Source organism: Grammomys surdaster, unplaced genomic scaffold, assembly GCF_004785775.1.
Source record: "Grammomys surdaster isolate TR1022 unplaced genomic scaffold, NIH_TR_1.0 165, whole genome shotgun sequence".
Lineage (NCBI taxonomy): Eukaryota > Metazoa > Chordata > Mammalia > Rodentia > Muridae > Grammomys > Grammomys surdaster.
The window spans coordinates 21,273,132-21,285,168 of record NW_021604613.1 but is presented as its reverse complement, the minus strand read 5'-3'; the positions used below and the strand labels follow the sequence as shown (position 1 = coordinate 21,285,168).

The 12,037-nt window shown below is 34.5% G+C and overlaps 1 protein-coding gene across 2 annotated transcripts in view; it reads left to right on the top strand.

Annotated features, from left to right (window-relative positions):
• The window catches only part of Erbb4 (erb-b2 receptor tyrosine kinase 4), a 983,956-nt gene that overhangs the window by 939,036 nt on the left and 32,883 nt on the right, over nt 1-12,037 (top strand). For both annotated transcript variants that reach the window (XM_028765623.1, XM_028765622.1), the window contains exons 23-25: nt 1,183-1,329; nt 3,844-3,941; nt 5,289-5,459. In XM_028765623.1, coding sequence (XP_028621456.1) covers nt 1,183-1,329; nt 3,844-3,941; nt 5,289-5,459 — 416 coding nt within the window. The remainder of the gene's footprint in view (nt 1-1,182; nt 1,330-3,843; nt 3,942-5,288; nt 5,460-12,037) is intronic.

Here is a 12,037-nt window from a genome sequence, read left to right as displayed (position 1 = left end):
TTGCAATAAAAATATTAGCTTCTTGGGCAACTAGACCTTATAAGTAAGGATTTAGGAAATGCGAATCTGCTGAAATGTGTCACTAGTTGTACATACATGTGACACTAAAAAATATGAGATGTAAATGTTAACAAATAATCCAATAAATGTTAATTATTCTATTCTGATGGATAATTTGAAGCTTACATATTTTTGTTTTGTTTTGTTTTCAGGCAATAGTGACCAACACATACCATTTAAGTAAATAAGCATTGCAGAGATATTCAGGAAACCTAGCCCTAATTATTCAATTTTATACTAAAGTTTACCTATGTATGCATAGATTCATATTGTAATACAATCATACTTACATAGCCATTTCTGCTTTTAGAGTATTCTGGTCTGAGGATAAATCTCAGTGATAGAGAATTTACCTACCTACTGTAGTAAGGAAGTAATCTCTGCTGTAAGGCTATTTTTGTTCTTGCTTTTGCTTTTACTCTTATTTTTTTTTTGTCGTTGCTATAGTGATTCAAAAAAGTCATTTCCTTAGCTTAGAAATAAGCTGCTCTTGATTTCTTCATTTCTCTTTTCTATGGATACCCATTCCTATGCATTCTGTCTTCCATATGGATTGGTCCTCACGCAGACTCCTGTGTGTGCTCAGTAAATTGCTTTATGCCACTTGTTTCTTTGTGTTAGCTGAACAGTGAGCCACAAGGCTTTACCATAACAACAGCCACCTGCAACCATCTGCAACTACCTGTCTTTGATGATGTTTCCCACCAAGAGACTAATTTAAAAATCCATCGATGTCAGGCTTTTCCTGAAATTATATTTATTTGGTAGTAAACACATGCATACAGTAAAGGCATCGTATTCTGGATTTTAATGTACATGAAACAATTTTCATCAATAAGCATTAGCATTACCTTTAGTTACAAATGGGGAGCTTAGTTTAAATCCTGGTTTCTAATATAAATCTTTCCTGATATGCATTAAAAATTTAAAGACAATAGTGAAAGAATTCTCAATGTTACTTGTCCAAGGAGAATTTAGCATTGGGAGTGTTGTCATGAATGAAAGAACATGAAGGAGCTTCTTTTAAGTTTCAACTGTTTGTTTTGTAAAAGAGTAACTTTGTGTGTGTTCATTCAAGTTGTGATGGCAATTTGCTTATGTGAGAATTGTATTTCCAACTAGGCGTCACTATATGGGAACTGATGACTTTTGGAGGAAAACCTTATGATGGAATTCCAACTCGAGAAATCCCTGATTTATTAGAGAAAGGAGAGCGTTTGCCTCAGCCTCCCATCTGCACTATTGATGTCTACATGGTCATGGTCAAATGTAAGACTGGAAATATTTTATCTGCCTGCATCATCATCATTCTTAATAAAATAAAAGTTTACATTGTTTTACCTGAAAATGTTTCTCTGCATTGCTAAATAGAGTAGCAAAAATATTTTTATGAGTACAGAATATAAATGCATGTTTTTGTAATTAGTATTATGAGGTAATAGAACACCTCTAAGCTACAAAATAAAAATTATGTCATTCTTATTTGCATAATTTTTACAATTTCCATGTCCGTCAAAGTTTGTCATAAAGAGAGATAATTATTTACATGAATGCTAGTAATAATATTAATGTTAATCTTTATGGGAAAATAGCTAAACATTACTGATAGTCTAAACATGAATTAAATTGGATATAAGCTTAATTAAATGTAAGTTAGCAGAGCAGGTTGGGAATCAGAAGAGATGAATCCACATTGAAGTAAAGATTAAAATGTTTACTTATTTTAATTTGATCATTTGTTTACATCAAATGTTCTTACTTTTCTTTCCACTCCTATAATCTACATGCATATGTATTATAAATGTGTTTTGGAAGCCTAGACCCATAATTTTAATAGAATTAAAGAAGTCTCTGGGGTTTTTGACTTAATTTAAGTGAGATTAACAGGAAGCCATCTCTCTTGTAGAATCTGAGGTTTTCCAGTTTTGAATTACATAGGGTTAAAGAAAGACATGAAGTGGTGAAGGTGAATAAGCATTTTATTAATAAGAGACTCAGAGACTCTGGGCCCAGGTCTTCTCATATTTATATTCATGACATGTGTGATCTATTCTGACAGGAAGGGAAGAAATAAAAAATGCTCCTCACAGTGCAGGTCAGCATGCCCTTTTCTCTAAGCATAGTTCTATTTACTCAATATTTAGTTAGGGAGAAACAAATATCTTAAGCTGAAGTTAACCTTTTTTGACTCTAGTAGCTTTGTCATTAGCATCTTGGCATTAACAAGCATTTTCTTTGGAAATGAATACCCATAAGATGCAGAGTGTTTGAGCTTATGTGAGGTGGCACAAAGGATGCATAAGATGATGCCCAAACAAGAATAAAAATTAACTTCTCAGAAATAGAAGAATTCTGTATTAGATCAGTTCTTGTTTACTCAATGACATGGAAGAAAGCTTTAAAACATCCCTATGTTATATGATAATTTGATCCATAACCAGTATCAGATGTGATTTGAATACCCCAATGTGATGATGGAAAGGCAGGCAAACATTTTGCCTTATTAGACAAACCATATACAGCGTTTCACCTTTGTTTTTCTCTCTTCCCCTGGAGAGTTTATGCTTCAGAGAGGGATCATTTGGCAATGAAATCAAAGCGAGCTTGGCATGGTTATTCTTGTCATCTCATCAGCTAAACAGAGCGTAGGCAGTTAAGATCCATTTTATCTGAACTCCCAGCTAAAGAAGACTACCTACCTTGAAAACCAGTATTTTTATTCTGGGAAAGCTAATTCTAAGATAAGCGAAATGAATATTGTTGAACACACATTACAAATCATGTTGAATTTTCCTTCCAACCAGGAAACCTGCCAAAAGCAGTTGCTTTCAAATTCTGCCTTTTCAATCTTTCGTACCACTGTGCTATGATGACAGCAAATATTTTCTACCATGTATTCTTGATACAAAACTTCACTTTCTATCTTTGTAGCCATCAAAGAATGCTTTAAGGACATTATCTTTTTTTTATAATTTTTTTATTGGATATTTTATTTACATTTCATATGTTGTCCCCTTACCCCATCCCCCACTCACCCGGGAACCCCCTATCCCCTTACCCTTCCTCCTTCTTCTCTGTGGATGTAACCCCTACCTACCCCTCCACTCCCACTTTTCCACCCTCAAAATTCCCACCCCCTGGGGCGTCCAGGCTTCATGAGGTCAAGGATCTCATCTTCCACCTATGCCCAGCAGGGCCCTAACACTCCAAAACAAGAACAATAAAATCTGAGGTTGTAAAATTTCCCAAAGTTAGCTTAAAAACTATTTTCTAAGACAAAAATTGAGTTTGATTCAGAAGGAAAATTGGGGATCCCATAGAGATGGGTCAGCAGTTAGGAGCTTGTGTTGCTCTTTCAGGAGAAACAAGTTTAGATTTTAGTACCTTAGTCAGGCAGTTCACAACCACCTGTAACTCCAACTTCAAGTGATCTGATGCCCTTTTCTGGCTTCTGTGGGTGGCACCTGCTCTGATGTGCACATACCCACCAAAAATAATTAAAATAATTAATTTTTTAAAACTTCGTTGTTTTATAATATGTTGTATTCCATGACAACTGAGTTACACCTGGTTTGCTTTTTTTCTAGTTTTGTTTTGCAGAATATTATATACACAAACACAAACACACACACATATATACACAATTATAAACATATAACATAAATATGGGGCAAAATGTAATATATATCACAATATTACATTTTGCCCCATATTTTCCCAAACTTCAACCTCACTTTCTCCAAATGTAGATGCACTAATGTTTTACTGTGTATTAATCTCCAGGTTGGATGATCGATGCTGACAGCAGACCTAAATTCAAAGAACTGGCTGCTGAGTTTTCAAGGATGGCTAGAGACCCTCAAAGATACCTAGTTATTCAGGTTAGTTGTTTTGATGTTGTTTTTAAGACTCTCTAATAACAAACTCTATTTAAACTTTACAACTTTGAAAACATCCAATAATAAAGTCACCATGTGAAATACTTGTGAATTTGTGGATCTGAATATGGTTCTATATACGTCTATGAGACAAAGCAGACTCAGAAAGGGAAATGCTACCTGTTCTTTCTCATATGTATACATATATACATGCACATGGTATAGGCCACAAAACTAGAAAGAGATCGTTAGAAAGGAAAATGATTGTTTAAGGGAAATATAAATTAGGAAAGAGGTTAATAGAATACGTATGCCATAGAAATAGAAAGAAAAGGGGCTTGAGTAGACAGGGAAGAAGAGTATCAGAAAATGATAAACCAAAACAATGTACATATGAACATTCCATCATAACATCATTACAAAATCCATTACTCTATATATTAATTTTAAAAGTATTTGTGTATTGTTTTATTGGGTGAGGTGTAAAGTATCCAAGCAGGAACTCAATTCAAATGAATCAAAGAACATTTAGCATTTAACAGCAGAAACCAAGTGAATTGGCTCATTTATTTAATATAATAATTTCTCTGTGATGATTTTCACCTAAAGAAGACACAGTTGAACCTTGAAGAGTCTTAATTATCTTTCCTTGTTGAAAGGAACCTTTATCTTTAAGCAGATTAACATGAAGACAAAAATCAAACATTAGAAGATAATGGTTTTTTAGTCATTTCGCTACAAATTGGTTTTCACAAACTGACATTGTTTACCAAATATAACAAACTTTGGAAAAGATAAAACTATTCAAGACATGATAAACTGAACAAAGATTATCAGAAGTCTTAGGTCTTTTCACACCCATATATGTTCTATATGTCACTGTACTGTGATTTTAAATACCATTATTTTGACAATGATACCATTATATTACAAGACAAACCATGGATGTCTGTGTTCTGGCTAAGCAGCATAGTAGGAACATGTTAAATAAAAACTGATAAGTCAATTGTCTCTTATTGTCCATTCTTAATTACATACCCATCCTTGACAGTGAGCTGTTATTCTGAAGTGAATTTTTCACTCTTAAAGCTTGCACAGCGCCGACTACATTGTTTTTGTTGTTTCTCATACAATCATCATATTCTTCTATTTCATTTCTTTGTTATACCTTTTATTGTCTAACCATAGTACAGGATTCTTTTCGGATGGTAGTTATGCTAAGACTATTTTTTTAAATGAGCACAAGAATTCTCTAGCTATTTGGTTTTCTAATGTATAAAATGACTATTGAAACTATATGTTATGGAGGAAGGAATAATGATTGTGGTTATCTCATGGGAAATCTTTCAGGGTGATGACCGTATGAAGCTTCCCAGTCCAAATGACAGCAAATTCTTCCAGAATCTTTTGGATGAAGAGGATTTGGAAGATATGATGGATGCTGAGGAATATTTGGTCCCCCAGGCTTTCAACATCCCTCCTCCTATCTATACATCCAGAACAAGAATTGACTCCAATAGGGTAAGAACTAATTATACACAAGTACCATGATACTTCTGAGAGACAGATTTGCATACACAGAGTGTAAAGCATAAAAGTTCCCATATAACTATACAGCTTATTATTACAACTACTATATTAAAAGCACAGTACTGACAAAAGATATGACAAACTAACCATAGATATAGTTAACTTTGGAAGTTAAGTATGGGCAATACAATATGTACCCAGAGATATCACCATTTAGATAAAAATTATCTCACTCATCTTAAATTAAACACATTTTAATTTCTAAAAACCAAACTGATAAAACTTTGTTCATATTGTAATGAAAATTCTTACATGTTAGTCTTTCTACTATTCTTTATTTAAAGTATAGTATACTAAACTAATTAATACTAGTACAACTTTTTTCAGTCATTGAAGAAACATTCTTTTCTGCCAAGGGAAATAAAAACATTGAAAAGTATGTGAGCCTTTAAACCACATCAATCATATTTAGAAACCCAGTGAATCTTACTAAGATGTTAATTTAAGTTTTAGCAGAAGTTTTTGAGAAAAATTTGTGTTTCAAATATTAAATCCACTTTAGGTGAATACAAACTTTTGACTAAAAGTGGCCAAACCCATTTATATATTTTTAAAGACTCACTTTTCCGTACTGGAGAGATGGCATTTGTGAGTGTGTACTGCTTTTACATTAGACTTACGTTCAGTTCTCAGATTCAAGTTAGGAAGGTGAAACTCTAGCTCCTAGGAATCAAGTGTCATCTTCTTGTCTCTATGAGCAGCTGCACTACTGTGCTCAAACACATATAAATTCATTTTAATAAAATGAATCTTATTTAAATATTTTAATTAAAAATCACTTGTCATCAATTCAACATATAAGTGTCTCTATACAGAAAATGTTAACATACATTATAGATTCAAAGTATTTCCATGTAGTTCGTGCTTTCCGAACATATGCAGGCATCCTGATAGCAAGGAACTAAAACCAACATAGATGCCCATCAACAGACGAATAAATAACAAAAATGTGGTATATAATAAACAATGCACAATATTAATCCCCTATAAAGAAAAATAAAATTACTAAATTTTCAAAAAAAGATGCACTTGAAAAATATAATATTAAAGGAGCTAGAAAAGCTGAGAAAGAAAGAAAGAAAGAAAGAAAGAAAGAAAGAAAGAAAGAAAGAAAGAGAAAGAGAGAAAGACCCACGTGTTCTTCATCATATGGGGACCCTAGTCTACATAGAACTGGCATGAAGCTTGGCCAGTCTACAGTAAATTATTTCTTGACCACTATATTGGAGATATAATGAGTTTAAGTCTACACTCAATTTCTTCCACACATAAGATCCAAACACGGTGGTTAATTGTTTTCCAGGAAACAACTTTCCCCCTTAGTCTCTTTGTCTCAAAACATTGCCATGGCAGCACAACAAAATGCCTTAGCTCTTTTGACTATAAACTTAAGAGAAACTTCAAGATTCTGGTCATTCTCGAAAATGGGAAGACATTATCTCAGATTGACAGAAATAATGAAATTACTCCTAGCTTTTACTATTCAACACATCTATATATTACAAACTCTCAGCCATATGACATCCCAATGAAGTTATATTATTATTATCACATTGTAAAACAAGAAACCTGTCACACAGACATGAGGTGATTAGCCTGGTGTCCCATGACTAGCCAGCAAAAGACCAGAGTTCTTAAATAGGCCATGTGTCTTTAATCCAATGCACTTTTACTTCAAAAGTACAAGTTTATTTCTGTGGTGTGTTTGTTATTCTTGGCATTGACCTCAGTATCTCGGACTTGTGAATAAATTTACCTCATAGTTTTCTCATAAAATGCAACTCATGTCAGTTACATCTTTGAAACTTCTTCGTACATTTTAAAGACTGGTTGTGTAAAGGAAGAGTGACGCCAGACTTGTAAGCACACCTATAATGTCAGCACAGGGGAGGCTAAGGAAGGAAGATTTGTGAATTCAGTGCCAATTGAGAGTTAATAGTGATTACAATTTCAGCCTGGCTAAATAGTGAGATCTTGCCTTACAATTAAACAAAAGAAAAACAAATTACAGTAGGAAGAAAGAAGAGAGGGGGTAGGAGGAATGGACCATATATCCAGACCACTGCTTACTTTTTCTTTTTTTGCACTGAAAAAAAATATGTAATTGCAATCCAGCCTGAGAATTTTTTATGTCCCAATAGGAGCAAATAACTTAAAGGTTTAACATTCTAATTCATAAGCCAGGCAGTAGTGGTGCATGCCTTTAATCTGACAACTAGAGAGACAGAGATGGGAGGATCTTTGAATTCTAGGCCATCCTGCTCTACAGAGAGAGTTCTAGGACAACCAAGGCTACACTAAGAAAAAAGAAAAACAACGACTACAACAACAACAAAAAAAACTCTTTTTTTTAATTTATTTTTTAAATCAAATCATAATTTTTACTTATTCACACAGGGGTTATAAACACAAAAAGGCAGGACATGGGGAAGGGGATGACACCAGAGTGTGGGTGTTCAGGGGGGAGTACAGATATCTTTCAGAACAGGGTATCGGCTGGGTGAAGGTTCAGGGGACAGGTCACTATGACTCTGCCTATGAGTCACTTGTCCTTATCTAAGTTGGTACTATCTGCTAAGGCTACCTATTTACAAGGTCTATGACTACTCAGGCTGGTAAATTTCCACAAAAGCTGCCTGTCTACAATAGCTTATAGCCATCTGTTTCAACATTTTTCCACAGAGACCCAAGACTTGGTGTTAGTATACATGCGTGACAGGCCTATTGCTGATTTTAGGCCTATGGAGGAAAAAACTCTTTAGAAAAAAATTAATTCATAGATTGTGAATATCAGTCCTTGTGGGAGATAGGAAAGTCTACAGGTATGACAATGGTCACTTTCCTGCTCTCTCTGTAGCAAAAATGACCAAATATCACTAATGCATTTATTGTTCTAAAAGATAAATTCATCACTTTTCATTTCAATAATCAATTTTCAAGAAAAGAGTTTTATTTCTTAAAGTGAAAAGCCATCACAATATCAAGACTAAGGCATGGTTCTTTTTCTTTTTATACAGATTTTCGTATTCTTAGGTTTTGTTCATTTTAATTTGTTATGCTTAATGTGAGGAATTCTTAATAACAGTTTGATCTAGCTAAACAGAACTAGACAAAGGAAGAATCTCATGGGGAAGTCCTTGACCTTTAGTCTTCTCTTGTTCTGCATTTTGATTTGCTACCTGGAAACTCTTTTTTTTTTAATTGTCAGTGTCTGGAAAAGGAATTGTACTTAATGCTGCTTATTTTGAGAGCATTAATTTGTGTGTGTGTGTGTGTGTGTGTGTGTGTGTGTGTGACACATACACATGCATGCGCATGCACACATACACACACACAAAGTCTTCCATGTTGTACCTGTGGAAATTCAAGGATACCCTCAGCTGGCATTTTCACTAATCGCCTTATTTCAGACAGGTCGACTGTTGTGTATGCAAATCTAGCTGTCGTCTGGTTCTCCTCTCTCCAGTCTACATCTCACCATAGGTGTGCTAAGATTATAAACATATGCTGGTGAATCTGGCTTTTCCTAGGTTCTGTGATTCCCAACTCAACCCCTCTTGCTTTTATAGTAAATACCCTACTTACTGAGCCATCTCCCCAGCCCATGAAAATTCTTGATCATTTGTATTGTCCTAATTTTAAATATCTGGCTTTACAACACTCCTATTTCAACTTATAACATGTTACAAATGTTATATCCATCCTTGTCTACAGTGTTGCTACATTATTTCATGGTTACATCAGATTTAGTTTCTGTGGTCAAGTTACGTAATAAGGGACAATATTTCAAGTGAATATTGAATGGAAAGCTTATAAACATTTGATAAATCTTTATTAACAAGTAAATATTCAGTTTTAAATACAAAATGAAATTTTCTGTACACACACACATATATACACATATACATATATTTCACTAATGTTCTGGCTCTTTCTATAGCATTTTTCTCATTTTTAAATTAACACAACAGCACCCATCGATATGACTGACAATTAATTTAAGAATCACATTTTCTCTAGTAACAAACGAATAAACATTAATCTCTTTTAGAATGACATAATTCTTATTTTTACTTTTTTATTTATCACTAACATAATTACAGATACATTCTTATTAGGCTTGCTACTCATGATAAACCTCTTGATATGTTTACTCTTTAATTTTGTGTGTGTCTCCCAACATCAAACAAATTATTAAAACAATCTCTTCTGTAATATGCAAGATTGTTTTATATTTCACTAGTGGGACAGCAATATGTTTCAGTGGGGCACAGCATTCGCCATCAGGCCTGATGAACTGATTTGGATTCCCAAACCTATATACATGGTAGAAAAGAACCTATTTCTGTAAACTGTACTTTAACCCCTATACATGCACTGTGGCCCATGCAGGTATGCACACACAAAATAAGTAATTTTAAAGATTTTACATTTTAAATCCACATGTATTTTGATAAATTATAACCTTAGGATAGTGAGTAAAATACAATGCTGGTATTTGTCCAGACTGCTAGCAAAAGTAAATTTAAAAATACTAGACAGTTGTCATCTAATCTATAATGGTGCTATTATTATTAGGTATAAATGTAAAATGATTTTAAATATTTTTACCAAAATTATGGGCCCTTTGCGTCTACTCTCCGTTTAACTCCAGCAATCCTTAGTTCCCTACATTCATAAATCACAGTGTCTAGGAGTGGAGTCATTTACTACCTGCTTCGGGATGAGCTTCTACTTTCTTTCTCCGATTAAAATCAACTAATTTCTGTGCTCGACAGATAACTCAGTAGTTAAGATCACTGCTGTTATGTTGGAAGATCTGAGTTCCATTGCTGATACCTTTGTCAGGTGTATTACAACTAGCTGTAATTCCAGCTGCAGGGGATTTGATGACTCTCGCTTCCACAGGCCCTTTACTCTTCCACTCATATTCTCATAAACAAGTAAAGAATTCAAACACACACACACACACAAACACACACACACATGGCCTTACAAAATTAAAAATGTTAAAGTAAATTAATTAACTAAAATAAATTGGGAATCATACATGACATTACAGAACCAGTCCAAGACATGTTGGGTGTGGTAGTCACATCACTTAATCAGGCTCACGGCACTTTCTTTAGTCATAAGGATGCTGAACTGAATTATATATTATTTCCTCATGTTAAAATCACTTTGTAATAGATTGGCATTTTGAGAAATTATATTTCAGACAGATGCATGTTTTTTATTGTGAGGAATATTTCATTGGAAAATGGCCCAAAGCATGCTGAGTTAGGTGATTATACAGCCATCTTCCTTTAGGGACAGGATATAGAAGAGAGGATCCTACAGACACAACTTCAGGAAGCATAGCTCTATGACACAGCAGGGAGGAGTTAGATGACATAACAAGGTTACTCTTGTTGCAATTTACCAAGGATCAATATTAATTCTAACAATAGCTGCCTCTGGAGGATAAATGACTGTAGTCTCGGGGATATTGGTTTTACATTTTGTCCAAGATCTATCAAGGTTTCCTGCAGTTTATCCTTGACAAGAGACTTGACGTTTTTATTTGGTTTTAATCTATTAAGCCTGATGTAGTAGCTCTTCTTATTAGATTCCACACCTGTTTTTGTCTCATGCAGCCTTTACTCAACAGCTAATCCTCTTAAATTTTTCAGTATATTATAGTCAGAGTAAACAAATCAATATATATGAATCAGAATAAATAAATTAATACATTGAATATTTGTCATAGGTTTGGCACTGAGGTGGACAGGGAGAATAGAGTTGGGAGAGGATGTTCTGTCTTCAGAGTCTCAGTCTAGTAGAGGACATTGTGTTAGGAGAGAAGCATCAGATATTGTAGAGAAAGAAACAATCCAAATCAAGAAGAAAAGTTGAAGGAAGCCATTTTAGCTATGTCTTTGTGAAGGAGGAGTATCAGGTTCAGAACAGAGTCAGATGGGAAATGAAGGAAACCAAAAGTCTACATAAAATGAGACATGTGCATGTTTATCATCTTAATTTTTAGAATATTTTTCTATTGTGCAGGTTTGAGAACTGTATCATAAAACAAGGAAATCTCCTTTCTTCCATTTTTCATGTTTTCTTCCCAATCATAAACCTGGGTTTTAAAGGCTCCTGCTCCATTCTGAAGGTTGCAACTCAAAACAAAACTCTTTTCAGCCTTTATGCAAGCACTTTAGAAACTCCCTTCTGTTTCTCTTGCAGGTTTTATAACTTCACAGATCACACTGCACTGTCTAAGTATGCAGATCTAGTATTTAGATTGTTTCAAAAAGACTTGATTTTTCTTTCTTCCTTTCTTCTTTCTTTTGTATTTCTTCCTTCCCTCTTCCTTTCTTCCCTCCTTCCTTCCTTCCCTCCTCCCTCCCTCCCTCCCTTCTCCCTCCCTCCCTCCCTCACCCTCCCTTCCTCCCTCCCTCCCTCCCTCCCTCCCTCCCTCCCTCACCCTCTCTCCCTCCATCCATCCTCCCTCCCTCCCTCCCTCACCC